At 36.4% G+C, this 20,333-nt stretch overlaps 1 protein-coding gene and 1 pseudogene across 7 annotated transcripts in view; one reads left to right on the forward strand and one right to left on the reverse strand.

Moving 5' to 3' along the window:
• Bptf (bromodomain PHD finger transcription factor) overlaps positions 1-20,333 on the reverse strand; it is a 130,384-nt gene that overhangs the window by 54,174 nt on the left and 55,877 nt on the right. For 5 of the 7 annotated variants that reach the window (XM_027946212.2, XM_071603203.1, XM_027946210.2 and 2 more), the window contains exons 6-9: positions 16,327-16,515; positions 11,662-11,849; positions 9,735-10,090; positions 9,141-9,272 (exon numbers count right to left, since the gene is read on the reverse strand). In XM_027946212.2, the coding sequence (XP_027802013.2) occupies positions 9,141-9,272; positions 9,735-10,090; positions 11,662-11,849; positions 16,327-16,515 (865 nt within the window). The remainder of the gene's footprint in view (positions 1-9,140; positions 9,273-9,734; positions 10,091-11,661; positions 11,850-16,326; positions 16,516-20,333) is intronic. The other 2 variants (XM_027946213.2, XM_027946211.2) reach the window with 1 other exon arrangement.
• On the forward strand, positions 1,618-1,959 carry LOC114101268 (histone H3-like centromeric protein A pseudogene; annotated as a pseudogene).

The raw sequence follows: 20,333 nt of genomic DNA on the forward strand, positions 1-20,333 counted from the left end.
TAGTAAAGGGGCTGGGGATGTAGCTCAGTCGGTAGAGTGCTTGCCTTGCATGCACAAGGTCCTTGGTTCGATCCCCAGCACCGCAAAAAAATAAACAAACAAACAAACAAATAAATAAATAAATAAGAATTGAAAGGGGGGCGGGGGGGCTGGGGCTGTAGCTCAGTGGCAAAGCGCTTGCCTAGCACATGTGAGGCACTGGGGTCAATCCTTAGCACCACATAAAAACAAAAAAATAAAAAGGCATGCTATCCATCTACATGAATCAAAAAATGAAAATTTAAAAAAATAAATAGTAATAGGCATCTTTGTTTTGTTCCACCATAAGGGGAATGCTTCAAAGGCTGCAGAGAGAAGGAAAATGGTTTGGTTTGAAATAAATCTTTATCATTAAAAAAAAAAAAAAAAAAAAAGATTTCATATTATTATTTAAGCTTTAAAAAACAACAATAATTGATAATGAAATGACAAAACCAAACTTTTCTGGCATCTAATGAACTGATCATAAATTTCTCTTTCTTTGACTTCTCAAATATTAATCTAATATTAGACCACATTAACCATGCCTAGAAAGAATCTAGGTTTCTATTCTTTTAATTTCTTCCTGAGTATATTTGCTAATATTTTATTTAAGATTTCCTATGTATACATCTATTTATTAGTTATTCATCACTGATAAATATTAATAAAGGAAACAGGGCCATAATTTTCTATTTGTCTTTTTTGAATTTTATTTATTTATTTACTTATGTGGTGTGGTGCTGCAGATTGAACCCAGTGCCTCACATATGCTAAGCAAGTGTTCTACCACTGAGCTATAATCCCAGCCCCTGCCTACTTCTTTTTATCAAGTTTTTTTCCTATCTTTTTTTTTGGGAGGTGAGTATTGAGTTTTGAACCTAGGGATACTTTACAACCAAGTTACATCATGAGTCCCCAACTCTTTTTATTTTGAGACAGTGTCTTACTAAATTGCAATCTGCAATTCTTCTGCCTCAGCCTCCCAAGTCACTAGGATTACAGGTATGCACCATAGTTTGTTTGTCATTTTATATGCTAATAGAAATTATGATCTATAAGATTCCCCTCATTTTCTATTTTGGTATAAAACTTTAAATTTTCTGATTCCTGAATTTCAAACAACTTAATTAAACAATCACAGATGCAGTAATATAACCAGAAATCCTTTTTCTAAGTGTGGCCCATAACCTACTGTCTAAAGACAGATCACCATAGCATCTCCTTTCCTACTCCCCCTCCAACCTCAAGTAAACCAAGGTGACTGCTTTCTCTATGAACGTAGGAAGCCTGGCTATTTTGTCAGAGGACCTGTAAGAGCTTTAAAATCCCCAGTGCTAGTACTAGAGAATCAGAAATATTGGTTAGTAAGTTCCATTCTTTATTCTTGATATCAGTCATTTGAGTTTTCTGGCTTTCCTTTTTTATTTTCCTTGATAATCTTATCAGAAGTTTGTGAATTATAATTTTACACATCTAAGTGGCCCTCCGCCCGGGCGCTCTCTCGTCTTCTGTTGGTAACCAGCCTTCAGCTACGGGTCCAGAAGGCAGAACAGGAGCCGGGGGGCGACCGGGAGCCGGGACCCTTTGTGGCCCGCGATGGGCCCTCGCCGCCGACACCGCAAGCCAGAGACCCCGAAGAGGCGCAGCGCGAGTCCACCTCGCGGGACCCCGCGGCGGGAAGCCTCCTTAGGTTCTTCCTCTCATAGTCGGAGGAGAATTGGCTGGATTAAGGAGATCAAAAATCTACAGAAGAGCACAGACCTCTTGATAAGGAAGTACCCCTTCAGCCGCCTGGCAAGAAAAATATGTATGAAATTCTCACGTGGTGTGGACTTCAGTTGTCAAGCCCAGGCCCTGTTGGCCCTTCAAGAGGCAGCAGAAGCATTTTTAGTTCACCTCTTTGAGGATGCCTACCTCCTCTCCTTACATGCTGGCTGAGTCACTCTTTTCCCCAAGGATGTGCAGCTGGCCAGGAGGATCTGTGGCATCGAGGAAGGACTTGGCTGAACTCCTGCAGCACTGTCTCTGGATGTTACCTGGGACTCTCTGGAGCTACAACTAGACCCAGTGGTGTCTGAGGTGCTACCTGGATTTTGTTGTCTCTGAGCGGTGTGTGACTGTTGCCCTTTAAACTTTCTTTATGAAGGAGAAGAATGCCCGTTTCCTCTGTAGCAGAGGTGTTATAGGAGACAATCAACACAGTTCCAAAGGCCTGAAAAGACTTAGTTGGTGTGTTACTCATATAACTCCTAAAGGATTTTTTTTTTTAATATTTTAATATTTATTTTTTAGTTTTCGGCAGACACAACATCTCTGTTTGTATGTGGTGCTGAGGGTCGAACCTGGGCCGCAGGCATGCCAGGCGAGCACGCTACCGCTTGAGCCACATCCCCAGCCCTCCTAAAGGATTTTGAAGACATCAGATCTGTCATGTTATAGGAAAAGGATATTTACTTTGTTTTAGATCTTTCTGTACTTTATGCATTTTTTAACCATGTGTATATTTGTACTGTTATTGAAAATGAAAGGGATAAATAAATAAAAAATTTTTTAAATGTAAAAATAATAATAATAATAATTTTACACATCTAAGGTATGTATGTTTGTTATTTCATTAAATCTGTCCTTCAACATTTCTTTCCTTTACATTGCCTCTTTGAGATGTATTCCTTGCTAACTAATTTGCAGTTTTTCTTCTTTAATACAAACACTGAGGACAACCAATTTCCTCTAGGAACTTTTTAATTGCATCCTACAAATTTCAATATATGTAGCTTTCATTAACATCCAAATCAAAATTGTTTTAGTTTTCATAATGACTTCTTGATCATATTTTACTTAAGTATTATTTCTTAAGCTTCAAGCACACAGCCCTTGAATTTCTTAAAACATTAACCATAAATATCTACATTCCCTCAATAATATTGTAATATATTAGCATACATGCTTTAAACACAAATAATATCAAACTACAATTATTTTATTAATTTTTTTATTGTTTTAATTAGTTATACATAACATGCATTTATGCACTTTGATATATCATCACAGATAATTTTTCATTTTTCCAAGTACACGTTTTAGAATCATATTGGTCATGCAGTCACATATATACATTAAGTAATAATGTCTGTTTTATTCTACTATCTTTCCTATCCCTACATCCCCTCTCCTTCCCTCCATCTAATCTAAGGTAATGTTATTCTTCTCTAGTGCCCCACCCCGACCCTGCATGTCTTACTGTAAATTAGCATCTGCATATTAAGGAAAACATTTGGCCTTTGGTTTTTAGGGACTGGCTTATTTTCCTTAGTATGATATTCTGCAACTCCATCCATTTACTGGCAAATGCCATAATTTCACTTTTTTAAAGCTGAATAATATTCCACTGAATATTATTCCACTGAATGGATAAAGAAAATATCACATTTTCTTTATCCATTCATCTACTGAAGGACCCTAGGCTGGTTTCATAGTTTGGCTATGGTGAATTGAGTTGCTATAAACATTGAAGTAGCTGCATTACTATAGTATGCTGATTTTAAGTCCTTTGGGTATAAACCAAGGAGTGCAACAGCTGGGTCAAATGGCGGTTCCATTCCCAGTTATCTAAGGAATCTCCATACTGCTTCCCATAGTGGTTGCACAAATTTGCAGTCCCACCAGCAATGTATGAGTGCACCTTTTTCCCCACATCCTCGCCAACATTTATTGTCACCTATATTCTTGATGATTGCCATTCTAACAGGAGTGAGGTGAAATCTCATTAGATGAAATGCATTTCTCTAATTGCTAGAGATGTTGAACACTTTTTCATATATTTGTTGATCAACTGTATTTCTTCTGTGAAGTGTCTGTTCAGTTTCTTGGTCCATTTATTGATTGGGTTATTTGTTTTTTGGTGTTAAGTATTCTGAGTTCTTTGTATATCCTAGAAATTAATGCTTTATAGGAGGTGCATGTGGTAAAGATTTTCTCCCAATCTGTTGGCTCTCACATTACTGATTATTTCCTTTGCTAAAAAGCTTTCTAATTTGAATCCATCCCATTTATTGATTCTTGATTTTACTTCATGTGCTTTAGGAATCTTGTTAAGGAAGTCAGATCCTAGACCAAAGATTTGCACTTATTTTTTCTTCTATTAGGCACAGGGTCTCTGTTCTAGTGCCTAAGTCTTTGATTTACTTTGAGTTGATTTGTTCAGGGTGAGAGATAGAGGTTTAATTTCATTTTGCTACATATTTTTAGTGAAAGAACTTTTCACTTCCTTCCATATTTACAGATCCAATTTCATTACAATTGTTGCTCTAATTTGACTTTTGCTGGTACATTATAAGACAATGTCAAAATTTAAATTTGCCTGATGATGGCTATTTGGGGATTATTTTCAAATTTTACCATTAAGTATAAAATTCTAAGGAACACTCATTTAACATGTGTCCTTGTATAAACATGTAATATAGTTCCTCCATGATATTAAATACAAGAATTGCATTAACTTTTTCACCAAACTTAACTTGTTACACCACTCATTATACTACTGATCTGTATTAGGGTTATATTAGAGTGTATTAGAGCTGTCTTCCTCTTATGTCACCTCTTTCTTAATATACTCTTTCTTTAAAAGTTTGACAATTTGATGGATGTGGAACAGTATCCTATGGTTTTGATGTGCATTTCCCAACTTACCATGAAAGTTAAGCACCTTTTCAGCCTTCTTGGCTATTTGTGTCTCTTCTTGAGTAAATTATATTTATATTTTTAGTCTTTTTCCCCCTACTAAATGGCTTCATGTTTTTCATATTATTGAAGTGTAAGAGTTCTTTAATATATTGTAGATACTACCAATTACAATAAAACAACAAAAATATATTCAACCAGTCCATGACTTAGTCTTTTAGGATAATACATTATTACAAGGCAGCCCAAATTCAACAAAAAACAAGCTACTGCTATAAAGGAATCATATAATAAAACACAAACTTTAAGGTTGTGGTTATCTAGCTGGTGTGGTGGTCCATGCCTATAATCCTGCCTACTTAGGGGGCTCATGCAGGAGGATCACAAGTTTGAAACCAGTGAGGGCAAGTTTGAAAAACCCTGTCTCAAAATAAAATACAAAGAACTAGGGATGTAGTTCAACAGTAGAGTGCTTGCCTAGCACTCTTGCCTAGCATATACAAGACCCTAAGTTCAATCACCCCTCCCCCTGCCCCAAAACAATGGTTTTCTCAGGAGAAATAAGATAATGTGAGTGAAAACCAGATGCAATCATGGTAATGTCCTTATTTTTAAATTCGGTGGTTAATTCACAGATGTTCTTTTTGGGGGGGGGGGTGGCTGGGAACGGCGGACATAATTGGGGATTGAACCCAAGAGCACTTAACCAGTGAGCCACACCTCCAGCCCTTTTTACTTTCTTAATAGTTATTTTTTAATATTTTTATTTTTTAGTTTTCGGCAGATACAACATCTTTGTTTGTATGTGGTGCTGAGGATCAAACCCGGGCCGGACGCATGCCAGGCGAGCTCGCTACCGCTTGAGCCACATCCCCAGCCCCCTTTTTACTTTCTAAGACAGAGTCTTGCTAAGTTGCTTAGGGCCTTACTAAGTTGCTGATGCTGGCCTTGAACTTATGATCCTCTTGCCTCAGCCTCCCAAATTGCTGGGGTTACATGTATGCACCAATGCCTGTGGCTTCACTTTTATTATTATCCATTACACCTTATATTACACAGAATCTTACAGTTGTATCACTTATTAAACATAGGAACCCACTTGTAGTGTATACAGACATACACACCCTTGCACACTCATTCTCATCTGGCAACATGCTTGTAAATTCAAGAAATGTCTGCCTTATATATATCACAGGAGATAATGAATGAGTCAGGAGAGAAAAAAAAACATGAAAAGGAATAAGTATGGAAGGAAAGAAAGGGTATCAGGAAATAAAAACAAGGAAGGAAGGGAAAAAGGAAGAAGGGGAAAAGAAAGAGGTTGCGGGGAGAAACAAACAGGGAGTTTCTTCCAGGATTATAACGAAAATGTTCTATAATTTCTCTTTGGAGTTTTGTTAAAGTTTTGCTTTTTCACATTTAAGATTTGCTCATCTGGAATTGACTTCTTTGTGGTATAAAACACGGAACCCAATTTTCCACCAACATGGATAACTCGTTGCCCCCTCACCTTTCCTTGAACATTCATCCTCTGTAAATGCTACTTCAATCGTGTGTTACATTTCCACGTATGGGTTGGTCTGATTCTGGACTCTTTTTATGCTGTACCATTGGTCTATGTTTATCTTTGCGTCTATACCACTGCATTATTGTAGCTTTAAAAGAAGTCTTGTAGGGGGCTGGGATTGTGGCTCAGTGGTAGAGCACTTGCCTACCATGTGTGAGGCACTGGGTTCAATTCTCCAAACCATATACAAATAAATAAAATAAAGGTCTATGAACAACTAAAAATATATTTTTTAAATATATTTTTAAAAAATAAAAAAGAAGTCTAGTTACCCTGCAGAACAAGTCCCTCCCACCTGGTCTTTAAAATTTGCCTTTTCACTTATTGGTTTTTTTTGTATCATCAATTCTACAGAAAACCCAACTAAAACTTTTAATGTTATTAAAATCAATTTATATATTAATAGGAGAAAACCTAAAGTTGTCAAGACACTGTACATAAACAAAAGAAAGTTTTCTACTTTTTCTGTATTATTTAATGTTTCTCAACAAAAATTTTCATAATTTTCTTCACAAAGATAATTTATTTTTATTTTTTATTTTTTTGGTGGTGTGTGTGTGTCTGTGTGGTGTTGTGGATTAGAACCCAGGGCCTTGTTGGTAGAACTCTACCAACTGAGCTATATTCCCAACCCAATAATTTATGAATATTTTAAAAATATTATTACTGTTAGACTGCTTTCAAAGCTTTTTATTAATTATCACAATAAAAAATCTTTTTGAGCTGGGCGTAATGGCACATATCTGTAATCCCAGCGACCTGGGAGGTTGAGGCAGGAGGGCTGCAAGTTCAAAGCCAGCCTCAGCAACTCAGTGAGGCTCTTAGCAACTCAGTAAGACCCTGTCTCTAAATAATATAGAAAATATGCTGAGGATGTGGCCCAGTGGTTAAGTGCCCCTGGGTTCAATCCCCATTGGGGATTGAACCCAAGAGCACTTAACCAGTGAGCCACATCTCCAGCCATTTTTACTTTCTTAATAGTTATTTTTAATATTTTTATTTTTTAGTTTTCGGCGGATACAACATCTTTGTTTGTATGTGGTGCTGAGGATCAAAATCGTTTTGAATAAAATATTAGTTTGAATTTCTTGAGGATCCAGTTTTATAAATTTGTTACCTATTTAGTTAACCATACCATTGCCAAAAGTAGAAGTCCTATTATTAATTTCTAATTTTCTTAAATCGTGGTCCCTAATTTTTAAAGAAATTTAGAGTATTCTATTTCATCTCCCCTTAACATTATATTAAATGATAATTATTAAAGACCAGTCACTTGTATTGACAAAGCAAGGAGGAAAAAAAAAAACACCTGGATTAAAAAGTCTGAATTCCATCTTCCACTATAATGTCCAGCACTTGAAAAAAAAAATAAGTAAAAGGTATGATTTAGTGATTTTAAACTACATCTAATAATGGAAGGTTTACTTAGTAACAATTATCATAGTTCTTGAAGCTTTGATCTGTCACTAGAGATGTGGCTTCAGGGTCCACCAACACAAGTTTCAGGATGGTCACCTTTTCGAGAGAACAGTTTAGGGAAAGGCTGAAGGTAAATGTCAGAAGGAGCAACAGAAACAGAGAGCACTGCCTCCCAGTTACTCTCTTTCCTGGCTCAACCTTGATAAAAGAGGGCTAGAAACAGTACAGCAGAAGCATGCCACCCACTCATCTCTCCTGTCCCATAGTGCACAATTCTGCAGCACCTTAGTTTAACCTTGTTTTTCAGTTGCTAGGCAAAATTGAGTCCATTCATTTGTGGAGGACGCTACAAATAGCAGCAATTATATTCCAAATGGGAAGGAAAAAGGCAGGAGGAAGACAGGAACAGCAATAAGATTATGTGGGGAAATCACTAAAGAAAACTGGAAGCAGCTTTTGGCAGATGAAAATGTTCAGTAGGTATAAAATTACTTAAAAACAGATTCATTATAAAATACAACAAATGTAGAAAGTAATGCAAAACATATTTATATTTTTAAATTATAGGGTGCCGGACACAGTGGAGCATACTTGTAATCCCAGCAATTTGGGACACTGAGGCAGAAGGATTAAAATTTCAAGGCCAGCCTCAACAATTTAGCAAGACTTTCTCTTAAAGTAAAATTTAAAAGGTAGGCGGGGGACTGGGGTATGGCTCAGTGTTCAATCCCCACTACCACAAAAAATAAAAATTACATGAACTCCATAGAGGAATGGGGAAGGTAGAATGATTTTTATTTTTTGATTATACTCTTGAATAATATTTGCATTTTTAATGCAAAAAATATATATTTTATATTTATATTTATAAAAAGTATATATTAAATTTGTAATAACCTTCTGAAGACTAAAGTTTTGTTCTGTGTAAGTCTATCTGTGCTAAACAGATTCAAGTTTCAGAATTTATCTATCCAAGTCACATAGTTTTGGGTCTACTTGGAAGCTATAAGATTTTCAGTCATTCAAGTCTAAAAAAGGGTGTAAGGCAGAACCTTAGCACAGTAATTGGAACATTCTAGAACAGATACTCGAAAAACATGAATGTTCTTCCTATTAAAAAAAATACTTTTTACTTTAAAAAAAATATTTATAATTTGGGCTGGGATTGTGGCTCAGTGGCAGAGTGCTTGCCTTCCATGTGTGAGGCACTGGGTTCAATCTTCAGCACCACATAAAAATAAATGAATGAATGAAAGTATTCAAAAAAAATTTATAATTTCCATATGTGATCTCTTTTGATCTTTATTACAATCCTGTATCACAAATAAGAACTAACGGAGGCCAAGAAGTATGACATCTTTAGTAAGACTCTTAACCACATGAACTTTCATTCTTAATCAATAAGTACTTCCAGAACAATATCCAATATTCATCATTCACAAGGGTCACTCACCTGGTATGTCCTAAGGATTCCCGCCATATTGGTAGCATCACAACTGGTTTAACTGCACACTCCAAAATAGCTAAAGCCAATGCAAATTCTCTGGGTTTGCTACACATCTGAACTGCCTTGATCCAATTTGCCCTATATTTCAGAAGAAAAATTATTTCATTTGGTTGATCTTAAAAGCATAATTTATGGTGACTCCATCTTACAGTGCCTATGAGTAAGGTTTCAAGGTGGAGATAAAAACATACTACAACTGAAGTTTCAAGCTCACAGAATCAGATTTTAAACATTAGAAGGAATTTCAGATCATTTAGTCCTCACAATTCTTTGTCCTTCTACAATGTCCTGGACTTGATGGCCTCCACCAGAAATGACTGGACTCCACTTGATTTCTAGGGATAAAGACTGGTTCCTAAAAAATCATCCAAACGCTAGTGCTGATTCAGCAAGTTACAAGTAAACCCATGCCTCTAGCTTCCTTACTGTATGACCAAACCGACTTCATTTAATTCTCTGTCAATGACATTTTAAGGCATAACAATCACTTTAAAAGTGTTTTGTAATTTATAGTAAAAAATTAACCTTAGTATCCTTTACCTGTGTGAAGCCCAATTGGGATGAAGAAAAGATGAAGGGATGTTGTTTTCTAATTGGGTGATGGTCAGTCTCAGAGTAGATATGGTAAGAACTTTGGACCCATGGACAGAACCATTCCATTTGAACTCTCCTGCTGGAGTCAGACAGAACTTATGTGCAAGATGCCTTCTCTTATCATGGTCTTCCCTGTGCTGGTGCTTATTCAAAGCAAATGAATTGGTGGAGTACTGATTGTGGTAGACGCGATACTTCCCTTCTTGACCCAATTTGAAATAATTGTTGATATTTCCTTTCATGACCACTTCCTTTTTGGTGCTCAACCGTGAAATTTCTCCTTGAGAGTTAACTACTAGTACCTGACCAAGAAAATTTAAAAAACTTCGTTATTCATAGCAGAGATGCAAATTTTGTCTTGTCAACTGCCTTTTAATAAGTGTAATCAAATATTTTAATGAGTTAAGGTGCCTCTTATGATTGAACTGTTTAAGTTTAAAAGCTAAAAGTGAAACCAATAATTTACGATCAAATAACCAAGATATACCCATGAAAAGAAAACTAACATTTATTAAGTATGTGCTAGACACTAGTGAGTACTTTTGTGATCTCAAATATGCACATGAAACTGTAGGTGAAATCATTCATCTACCATAATATCAAATTTATAACATTACTTTAGAGAGGCATTACATTTATTAACATTTAAAATACATTCTCCAAAAAAAAATCTTTTCTTCTGTATTTTTTTTATCATTCCAGTCTTAATAGAAAAGGTCTATGGATAATTTAAAATAGTGTTTCAAAAAGTTGATTTCACTGCAGTAGCATATGGGAGGCCTGGGGTGTGATCCCTAGCACTGAAAAAAGAAAAAAGAAAAAGCAGTTGATCCCCAGGTTGGGGTGTAGCTCAGTCGGCAGAGTGCCTAGCTCGCACTTAAGACCCAAGTTTGACTCCCAGCACCACAAGGGAAGAGGAAAAAAAAAAAAAAAGTTGATTCCAACCTTTCAGTGTATCATGAACCAAATGGTCAATCTCATTTAAATTTTAATAAAATATAATAAATGCACTAAACTACAAGAAAAAAATATCAGAGTGCTTCTGTAATAGTAAGAAAAATACTACCTCAGAAAGCTTTTAGATGTATTGAGTTGCTAGGAAAAAAACATTTATGGGCTGGGGATTTAGCTCAGTTGGTAGAGTTCTTGCCTTGCATGCATGAAGCCCTGGGTTCAATCCTCAGCACCACAAAAAAAAAAAAAAAAAAAAGAAAGAAAGAAAAAAGAAAAGAAAAAAACATTTATTTTACTAAGGGTCAGGGTCAAAAAGAACTTTGAAACTTACTGCTTGAAAGCAACTGCTATGATGTTAAAAAAAGAAAAAAGAGGAAGAACATTTGTCTATTCTTGCTTATCTACAAATAATTCTCAAATCTAGGAGACACAGTTTGTTCCCTGTTCTGTCACCACAAGTAGGTGGGGGCAGAGATACTGAGTCCCATCTTTGATCCCATTGTTCATAACCAGAGCTGGGACGTTGTCTATCCTATGTACTGTATTCTGCTTTTGGTTACATATGTCCTGTCCTGTAGCTACAACTCACCTGAAGTTATTATAAATAATCTAAAGCTCTTCAGTAAAGCCCTCACATATCATGTGCGTAAAAGACTTTAATTTCTTTAGAATTACATACAAAAAAGTGATCATCTGGTATCACCCTCTCATAGCATTTTTATGTTTGAAATAAATTTGGGTGTGCAAATATACTTATCGTAATAAAATCCTAATGCTTTTATACTTGTTACCCACTACACTCTTGAAAATGGTGAAAATCTAATTCAAAAGCAGATCTATAAGCCTATATACTTTTAAGGTATAATAACTACAATTATTCATACTCCAGAGATTTTTGTTTTAAATAGAAAGAACATACCTCTTTGCCCTCCTTAAACAATTTATTTGCTTCATGTGCTGCGGCTGCCACCTGCTGGCTCTTCAGCTGACTCAGTTTGCTGTCTGGATTCCGTAATCTGGTGATAATGCGAGTGGAGCCAGATGCTCCTCTTCCAGCTCCAAGAGACTCACTCATCTCCCCATTAGATTTCTCTGATCTAAAGTCACCTGTTATCAATGAAAAAGCCACAAAGTAATTGCTGACGTAAGTATAAGAACAAGGCCTCATCCAAAACTCATATGTGGTGTACATCTAAGATCCAGAAAGTAGACAGATAAAGTCCTTGACTAGTCAAAGCAAATGTCACTAATTCTTTAGTGTACTTAAAAGAAAACATGTCAGACCTTTACTGTGAATCATTTATTATTTTAAAGAAAATATAAATGTGCAAGGTTACCTGTTTGGAAACTCATCTATTAGAACACAGAAGGGGCCGCTACAAAATTTACAAGTAACAAACATAATGACACAAAATGCACACTAACAAATGTTGCCTTATATGCTCAATATGGATTCCTGTATTAAAAGGATACAATTAATTTTAGAAAGATTTTCAAGGAAATTTTATTTGAATGCCTAATAGTTTTGAGCTTAGAAATACCAAGTGACTTTTTTCTCACTGCTACATGTGTAAGCTTATTATTATAAAAATCAACTAAATTAGTTTTCTTAATATACAAAGACCTCTCAACATTTTCATAGTAAAAATTTAAAGTGATGAACTAAACTGCCCAGGAGCAATTTCTGCTTTGTGTATCAATGTAATTTCACTTTGGCTGAATATTTCTCTGTGTATTAAAATTCCTGCATCATGGTCCAACTTCCACATTAGCCAGACAACCGAATAAGATACAAATTTTCTAATTTAAAGATTTTTTTAAAATTAGGACAGTGTGGCATTGGCAATTAAAAGGACAAGAATTCACCTCATAATATACACTAAAGATGGCATTTTAAGTAAGAAGAGACAAAGATAGAATCGGAAAAATTGCTGTGCATTTGAGGGGAAAAAAGGGTTAAGACAGTTTAGCAAACTCTTGTTCATTTATTTAGTCTGTTCCACACTGCTTCTTTCCTTTGGGGGAATGCTTTCTTCCCCACTTTAATCATGATTCAGCCAGGGCTATGAATCAAGTATCTTTCTTCTTTGGGTTGAACAACAGGCCCGGCCTGGCCAGCCAGATCACACCATTACCTGGCCACAGTGACTGTCCCAGGAACTGGCCATGTGGCCCAGTCAATCAGCATTCTACTCCAGTTCTTTCAATCTGGAGATGGAGAAAGGTTCTCTGCTTTTTTCTTTTTGTGAGCTGGAAGGGTTTAAATTAGAGGCTAGCTAATTTTACTCTTACAACATGGAAAAAAACTGACACTGGTAGGAAACAATAAGCCCACCAGAGAAGAAATAGGAAAATATGAAAAGGGAAAACTGAGAGAAGACCATGATAATCTTATTCAGCTATATAGATCCTAACATACTTGAGGCTGCCAGCAGCCCTGGACCTGCTAACTACCAAACTGTGCCAATAAAATTCCCTTCTTGTTTTAAGCAAGTTTGATGGGTTTCTGTCAAAACTAGCAAGTCCTAAATAATACAGAGGAGTATTTTAAGATTTTGGCTCCAAAATTTGGCACTGACTAAATCAAGATGGAGTGAAGAAACTGAGTTATCTTCTGCTGTAAGACTGGAAAGTTGGTAACCCTGAATGTGTGGCAGCCACGTAGCTGGTAAGACCATTAGTCTTCCCTTGGTTCTCAAATCACTACTCTAGTCCTATTGGAGTTCTACACCAAGACGCTGAGCTATGGTGGCTACTTCCGAGGACTATCTATAAAACCCTATAATAAAGGCCTTGTTCACATCATTTGGTCTGCACTGGACTTCCCAGAAAGAGAAAAGGAATGACTGGCACAGCGCTTTTGAAAGGAAGCTCCTCCTAGAGCCAATGATCCAATATTACTCAGCATCAATACTTTGCTGCTTGCTTAGGAGGAGATGACTGACCCCTAGGGGAAGACCTGAAGGAGCAAAGGGAACAAGGCTGACAGGAGAGGTCCTTACCCAACACACTGTGCCCAGGGCCATATTCTTCCTATTATAAAGGAGTGAGGCATTCCAATGAAGCTTGTGGCAAAGGACAGGTCTCCTCTCCCCCAGTCTCCAAGGTTCATTGTTTAATGATGCCAGGAGGCAAAAGCCTAGTCAGACTCTATTCACCTGAGGGCTAGGGTTATTGGCCTACCAACCAGGCAAAATAGGGAAGTGAAGGGGTTCACCTTCAGGGACCTTGACACCTTATTATTAATTATCAATAATAAGGTATCAGCAGAGTACCTATGGATCTGTAACAGAGTGCTATTGCCAGAAAAAACTCCAAACCTGCCAAATTGAAGTATATGACTGTTGAATCCTAAAGAAATCCATTCCTAGTAAAAAAAAAAAAAAAAAGCAGGAATTAGGCTGCTACAACAGAACGGCCTCCAGAAGGAGAATCTTCCCATAGACTTCTCACCTCTCATGCACATTCATCCTCCTAGATTTACTGAAGAGCACCCTCCACTATCAGGATAATGAATGCTAGAGGCAGATGAATTTATAATTTGACTTACAGACTGCAAAATCAAGATAAGCCATGAGAAGACCTGTCAAAATTAATGCACAGCACAGAAATCCTAGATTTGGATCAAGATACAATTACAATTGCTGAATGTAACTGTGGGACAGAGGTTTTTGGAAGTTTTCAGTTATGGGTGAGATTTTTGCATTGTGTTAGGCAGAGGTATTTTTGAACTGTATGTCTGGAATAAATGTGAGTAAACATGCATGTGCTAAGCTACCACAGGGTGGAGGTGCAGGTGTTTACTGTGTTCTATCTTTGCAGCACCCCTCTTTCTTTGGAAAACCATTTCCTACCCCACTCCAATCACATACTTTTGCTGGAGCCATCAATCATAATACCTTGCCTGCCCTGGCCACAGGGGTGGGAACAATATGATCCAAGATAGGCCACTCAAATTCCTTCCTCAAGGACTTTTGATTTGGAGCAGGAGTAGGGGCCTTGTCTTTGGGTCACAGACCTTGCTTGGAAAGATAGGAATACAAATTGCTGGTGCCATCTTCCCTGCCACTTGGAAAAAGCCTGTTTGTATTAGGAGAGAATGAAATTAACATACAAACATATGTAGATCCAAAAGGTGAGAAAGAAAGAGAGGAAGACAGAAAGAGTTATTATACCTGGGAGTCCAGTTATGCCTGATGATGGCTCAGGCATCCCAATTACATAAACTAATTAAATTTCTCTTCAAATAAGCTAGTTTAAACTGGTTTGATCATTTGCAATTGAAAATGTCTTAATTAAAACACATTTCTCACCTTCTACAATATACAAAATTATATTCTATATAGATTAAAAACAAAGTTATAGAAGTGTCATGAGAAATTGGCTGTAAGGTACATGTATATTCTTCCTTGATAAGACATAAAATTCAGAAAAATACCAAAGACTGGTAAATTTAACAACATAAAAATGTAAAAATTCCTGGATGACCATATAGCAGAGCTTAAAATGAGAAACTACTCTATAAATATATATGTAAAAATCAAAGATTAATACCCATAATATGTAAAGCATTCCTAAAACTCACTAAGGAAAAATATCAAAATTCAATAGGAAAAAGTGATCAAAAAGACTAGTCACGTCACAGAAAGTTCAACACACATGTGAAATTCAACCATATTAATAAGGAAGGATAAGCAAATTTTAAAATAAAACACATTTTACTGTTGACAAAAATATAGAATTGATGATATCAAATTTAAGGTTTAAGGATGAGGAAAAAAACAGATGTGTGAATTATAGGTATAAATTCCTTTCAATATACAATTAAGCAGTGGCTATCACTATTTTAAAAATATGACTGCCATTTGACAAACAATTCCATTCACTGTTTCTATATTGCCAGATATACTTGCCCAAGTACACAAAGACAAATGCTGAGAATGTTTAAAAAAAAAAAAAAGCACCACAATTTATAATAATCAAACATCATGCAGCAGTTAAAAAGAATGCATCTAAAATGAAAAGATCCCATCATATGTGTTCCTGAGTGAAAAAAACAAGATGCAGAATGATATAAGCAGAATGATCCCATTTGTGTGAAAAACAAAAAAAACTTTGTAAACATACAAATATGAATGTAACTGCAGAGAGAAAGACCTAAAATGATACATGTCAAGTTGTTGATGGTGGTTACACTTGGAAAAAGGGTTCAAAAAGGGCTTGTATTTTATTCCTTTGTGTGTTTTTTGTTTTGAGACAGGGTCTCACAACAATGCCAGGCTGGCCTTGAACTCCTGATTCTCCTGCCTCAGCCTCCTGAGTAGCTGGGATTGCAGGCGTGCACCACCACACCCAGCTTGATTTCTGTTTTTTTTTTTTAATAACAGGGCTATCTGTGTTTAAAATTAAAAAAAAAAAAATTAAAATGAAAAAATAAAAAAAGAAAGAAAAGAAAAAGGAAAACAAAAAGGGTAAAGAAAAATTTTAATCTTCCCACCCCCAGTAAACTTTTATTCTAAAAAACTGAAAAATGTTAAAAAAAAAAAAAAAAAAAGTCCCTTTAATGGATGGTGTATATTCTTACCTATCTCTTCCTGAATAGAGACAGGTGTATGGGATTCTCTTTCTCCATTTTCAGGATCATCAGCTGCCTTAGCAGATTCACTCTGGGAAGAATTTAGTTCACTGCTGCTGTTACTGTTTTCCAGATTAGGCTGGATGGAGGTAGTGGTAGCACTAGTGTTACTGCTGTCACATGTCTTGTTAGATTCTTCTAGAAAAATAGAATATCTGATTTTTAAATTGGAAATCACAAAAAAGAACTAGTTGTCAGAAAAGGCATTTAACTTTTAGGATTTCATTACAAAGCTTTATTTTTTTTTAAGCTGATCATGTATGAATAATTCACTGTATGAAAAGAAATTGGTAAGTACCACCCTATGAGTTATTTTTTTTTAGTCTACCAGTCTATTAACTCATGGACTCTTACCATTTCAGTCTATAGTGCAAGGCAGACAATCTGTCAGATACCCCAGAGCTGAAGGAAAAAAAACAACTGATATAACTACTCTGCATAACTTATGGTACACCAGTTACAGCAAAAGTGGTTTTGCTGAGATATTATCTCAAAATCTGAAATTTATATCCTTCTTTTCAAAAGTATTACAACATACCAGAAAGAGATTTAAACCAGATCATTTGCCTCTAAGTTTTTCTGCCTGAGCTGTACATCCCCAGGTAATGCCTATAGGTGATTCACTTTCCATAACTACTTAATCATTACCACTAAACTAAGAGTTTGATTCCTAAAAGTGCATCAAAATTAACACAACCACGAACTGAAAGCCCAAGTCTTTCCAGAGCAGTTCAGAAATTAAGAGTCTCCCTCTGCATTCACATTTGCCAATAGCTGTTCTTTAAACTAGCTAAAGTAAAAGGTGGTTGACAGGACGTCATAATGACTTTCTTGAATGTATAATGACCTCCTAAAAATTTTTTCAGGGAAAAAAACCCAACAACCTGACAGAAAAGAGAAATATCTAAGAATAATCAAAAAAGAAATGAGAACAGCCTTTAAACTTGAAGAATGCTTACTTAATTCGGGCTAAGAGAAGCGCAAAATAAAAATATATGGAGAGAGGCAGTACCCATAGGCAGGAACAAACAAACAAACTTAAGTAGTTATAAGCCTAGAAAAAAATCAACCCCTCCCGATAAACTCAGGTGAAAAGGAGCTGGGTCCCACTCACTGCCCACGATGCTGCAGGTGTAGAAAATGGGCGACAGCAGAGAAGGGAACCAACAGTATAGAGGGAAACTACACAAACATTCTCATTCTCTCTCTCTCTCTCTCTCTCTCTCTCTCTCTCTCTCTCACTCTCCACTCTCCACTCTCTCCCCCTTTTTGGTACTGGGGGTTGAACCCAGGGGCATTCAATCACTGAGCCACATCCCCAGCCGTTTTTTGTACTTTTTTTTTTTTTAGAGACAGGGTCTCACGAGTTGTTTAGGGGCTTGCTAAATTGCTGAGGCTGGTTTTGAACTCACGATCCTCCTGTCTTAGTCTCCCCAGGCACTGGGATTACGGCCGTGCACCACCGTGCCCAGCTACTCTGTTTTAGCTTTGTAAGGGCTGAACCCCAGGTGTGCTGTACTGGCAACTATATCCCAGCCCTTTGTATTTTTTGAGAGAGGGTCTCACTAAGTTGTCAAGGCTAGCATGGAACTTGCTATTCTGTTTAAGCCTCAATTGCTAGGATTACAGTTGTGTGCAACCACTCCCAGCACATTTATTTACTCTTAACCTAACAATCCCATGTGCAGAAAAGTACTGCAAAAATTCTGAATTACTTAGCTGTAGAACTATTTAGTGAATCATTATTTATAATAGCAAAATGCCAAAAGCAAAATGTCCATCAGTGGTTCAATAAAAGAGTACAAAGAACTACCAAGCACCTTAGCAAAGAGCAAGGAAGATCACTATATTCACAACTGAAATGATCTCCAAGGTTAAATGTGAAAAAGAAAGGTGCGGCATAGTATTTACAGTATGTTAACTTTTGTAAGATGGGGAAACTTTCAATGCTTGGCATAGTGGTATAGACCTGCAATCCCAGGTATTCAGGAGGCTAAGACAGGAGAAGTACAAATTCAAGTCCGGCCTAAGCAATTTAGCAAGATGCTGTCTCAAAATAAAAAACAACTAGGTGCAGTGAAGAACGCCTGAAATCCCAGCAACTCAGGAGGCTGAGGCAGGTCACAAGTTCAAGGCCAGCCTCAGCAACTTAGCAAGGTCCTAAGCAACTTTGAGACCTTGTCTCAAAAAAGAAAAAAAAATTTAAAAGGCCTTGGGATATAGCTCAGTGGTAAAGTGCCCCTGGGTTTCATCTCTAGTACCAAAAAATTAATAAATAAATTAAAAGCCACTTGGGATATTTCCTGTCAACAGCAATATTGGTTTTATGAAAACACAGCTATATATAAAATCATTTCCCCTTACTACTATTAATGCACATTAGCATATATTCTCTATAAAAATATGTAATTGAGTTAGTAAATTTAGGAATTAAGGCTTTTCATGTACGAGAAAAGAGCTACATGTGTAAAAACCAACTAAGTAGAAGGGGAATTTGAAATATCAATTTAGACTGATGGTCCTTTTCTTTTCAAAAATATTTTCCACTCTCAGTGCATTTCCTATTAACACTCACCAAACAAGCACAGAGCAAATGACAGCCTAATAGCAAAAAGTACCCCTCGGTCTGAACTGAGGTCATGAATATCGTTCCCCACCAAAGGAACCAAAACTTCTTGGGGCGGGGTGGGGCGGGGCGGGGCGGGGGAGTTCTCTGGTCAAGGACAGGAACCCTGTAAGACAAGTCTCAAACATCTTACTTTACCAAAAAGTCAAGAAACCATCTAAGATGTCATGAATGGTAAAAGTCAATATGAAGAGGCTTTCACGGTTGAATAGATACAAAATGAATGACAACTGCAAGTGAATGAAACAACCTAAATATATTAAAAAAAACAAAAAACTTGTAAGTTTAAACTGATACTTCAAAAAGAGAGAAGACAAGACCCTAACTCATGAATGACCACTGAAGACAAAGGAAACATCAACTCCGAATTCTGAAAACAACAATTTAAGAGAAACAACTAGGCAGGTGCAATGCGCTTGTAATCCCAGCAAGTCTGGAGGTTGAGGCAGGAGGATTATAAATTTGAGGCCAGCCTCAGCAACTTAGCGAAAATTAAACCAGATCATTTGCCTCCAAGGTTTTCTGCCTCAGCTGAAAAAAAAAAAAGGGGCGGGGGGGGGGGGCCTGGAGATGTAGCTCGGTGGTAGAGAGACCCTAAGAACAATCCCCAGTTCCAAAAAAAACAAACAAAAAACCTAAGCATTTATTCCACTATTCCTGTTCTAGCAATGTTTCAGTGTATTCAAACAGCCTGAATATTCTTTACAGAAAAATTATTTATGTATTCTTTATGTGAGAATTTCAGTTTTAAAAATACAGAATAAATTATAGAATTAAGATCCATATTATAGCCTCCAAATAGATAAATGATTCTGGAAAGATAACCACTGAATTAGAAGTTAACAGAGAACTTCAGAATCTCATTACATCAACTCACTGATCAATTTTACCATTTCTTAAAGCACAACCAGGCATCATGAGCCATTTGATCCGATACAAAATTCCCAACACGTTGCTTGTGAAATATGCATGCCAAGAACAGTTGAAACCAAACTGAATCAAGACTTTAGAAAAAATTAAAAACAAAATTAGAAAAGAAATAAACAAATTCTGAATGTGGAACAATCCATAGGATAGACTGGAATTCATTAACAAGTTCAATAGCATGTGGAAACAAAAAGTCAGGAAAGGAGAAAGTGCTGTACACCAAGAGACGCAGAGGAAAACCAAATGTCATGTCATGTGATGTGTGAACCACCTTATTTGCAAACACATCAAATGTTTGGGGAAAAAAATTAAGTGAAAAAATCTGAACATGGATAGGATATTAGGTGATATAAAGGAACTGTTAGCTTTATTAAAATGATAATGACACAGTAACTATGTAAGA

The sequence above is a fragment of the Marmota flaviventris genome, chromosome 17 (genome assembly GCF_047511675.1).
Source record: "Marmota flaviventris isolate mMarFla1 chromosome 17, mMarFla1.hap1, whole genome shotgun sequence".
Taxonomy (NCBI): domain Eukaryota; kingdom Metazoa; phylum Chordata; class Mammalia; order Rodentia; family Sciuridae; genus Marmota; species Marmota flaviventris.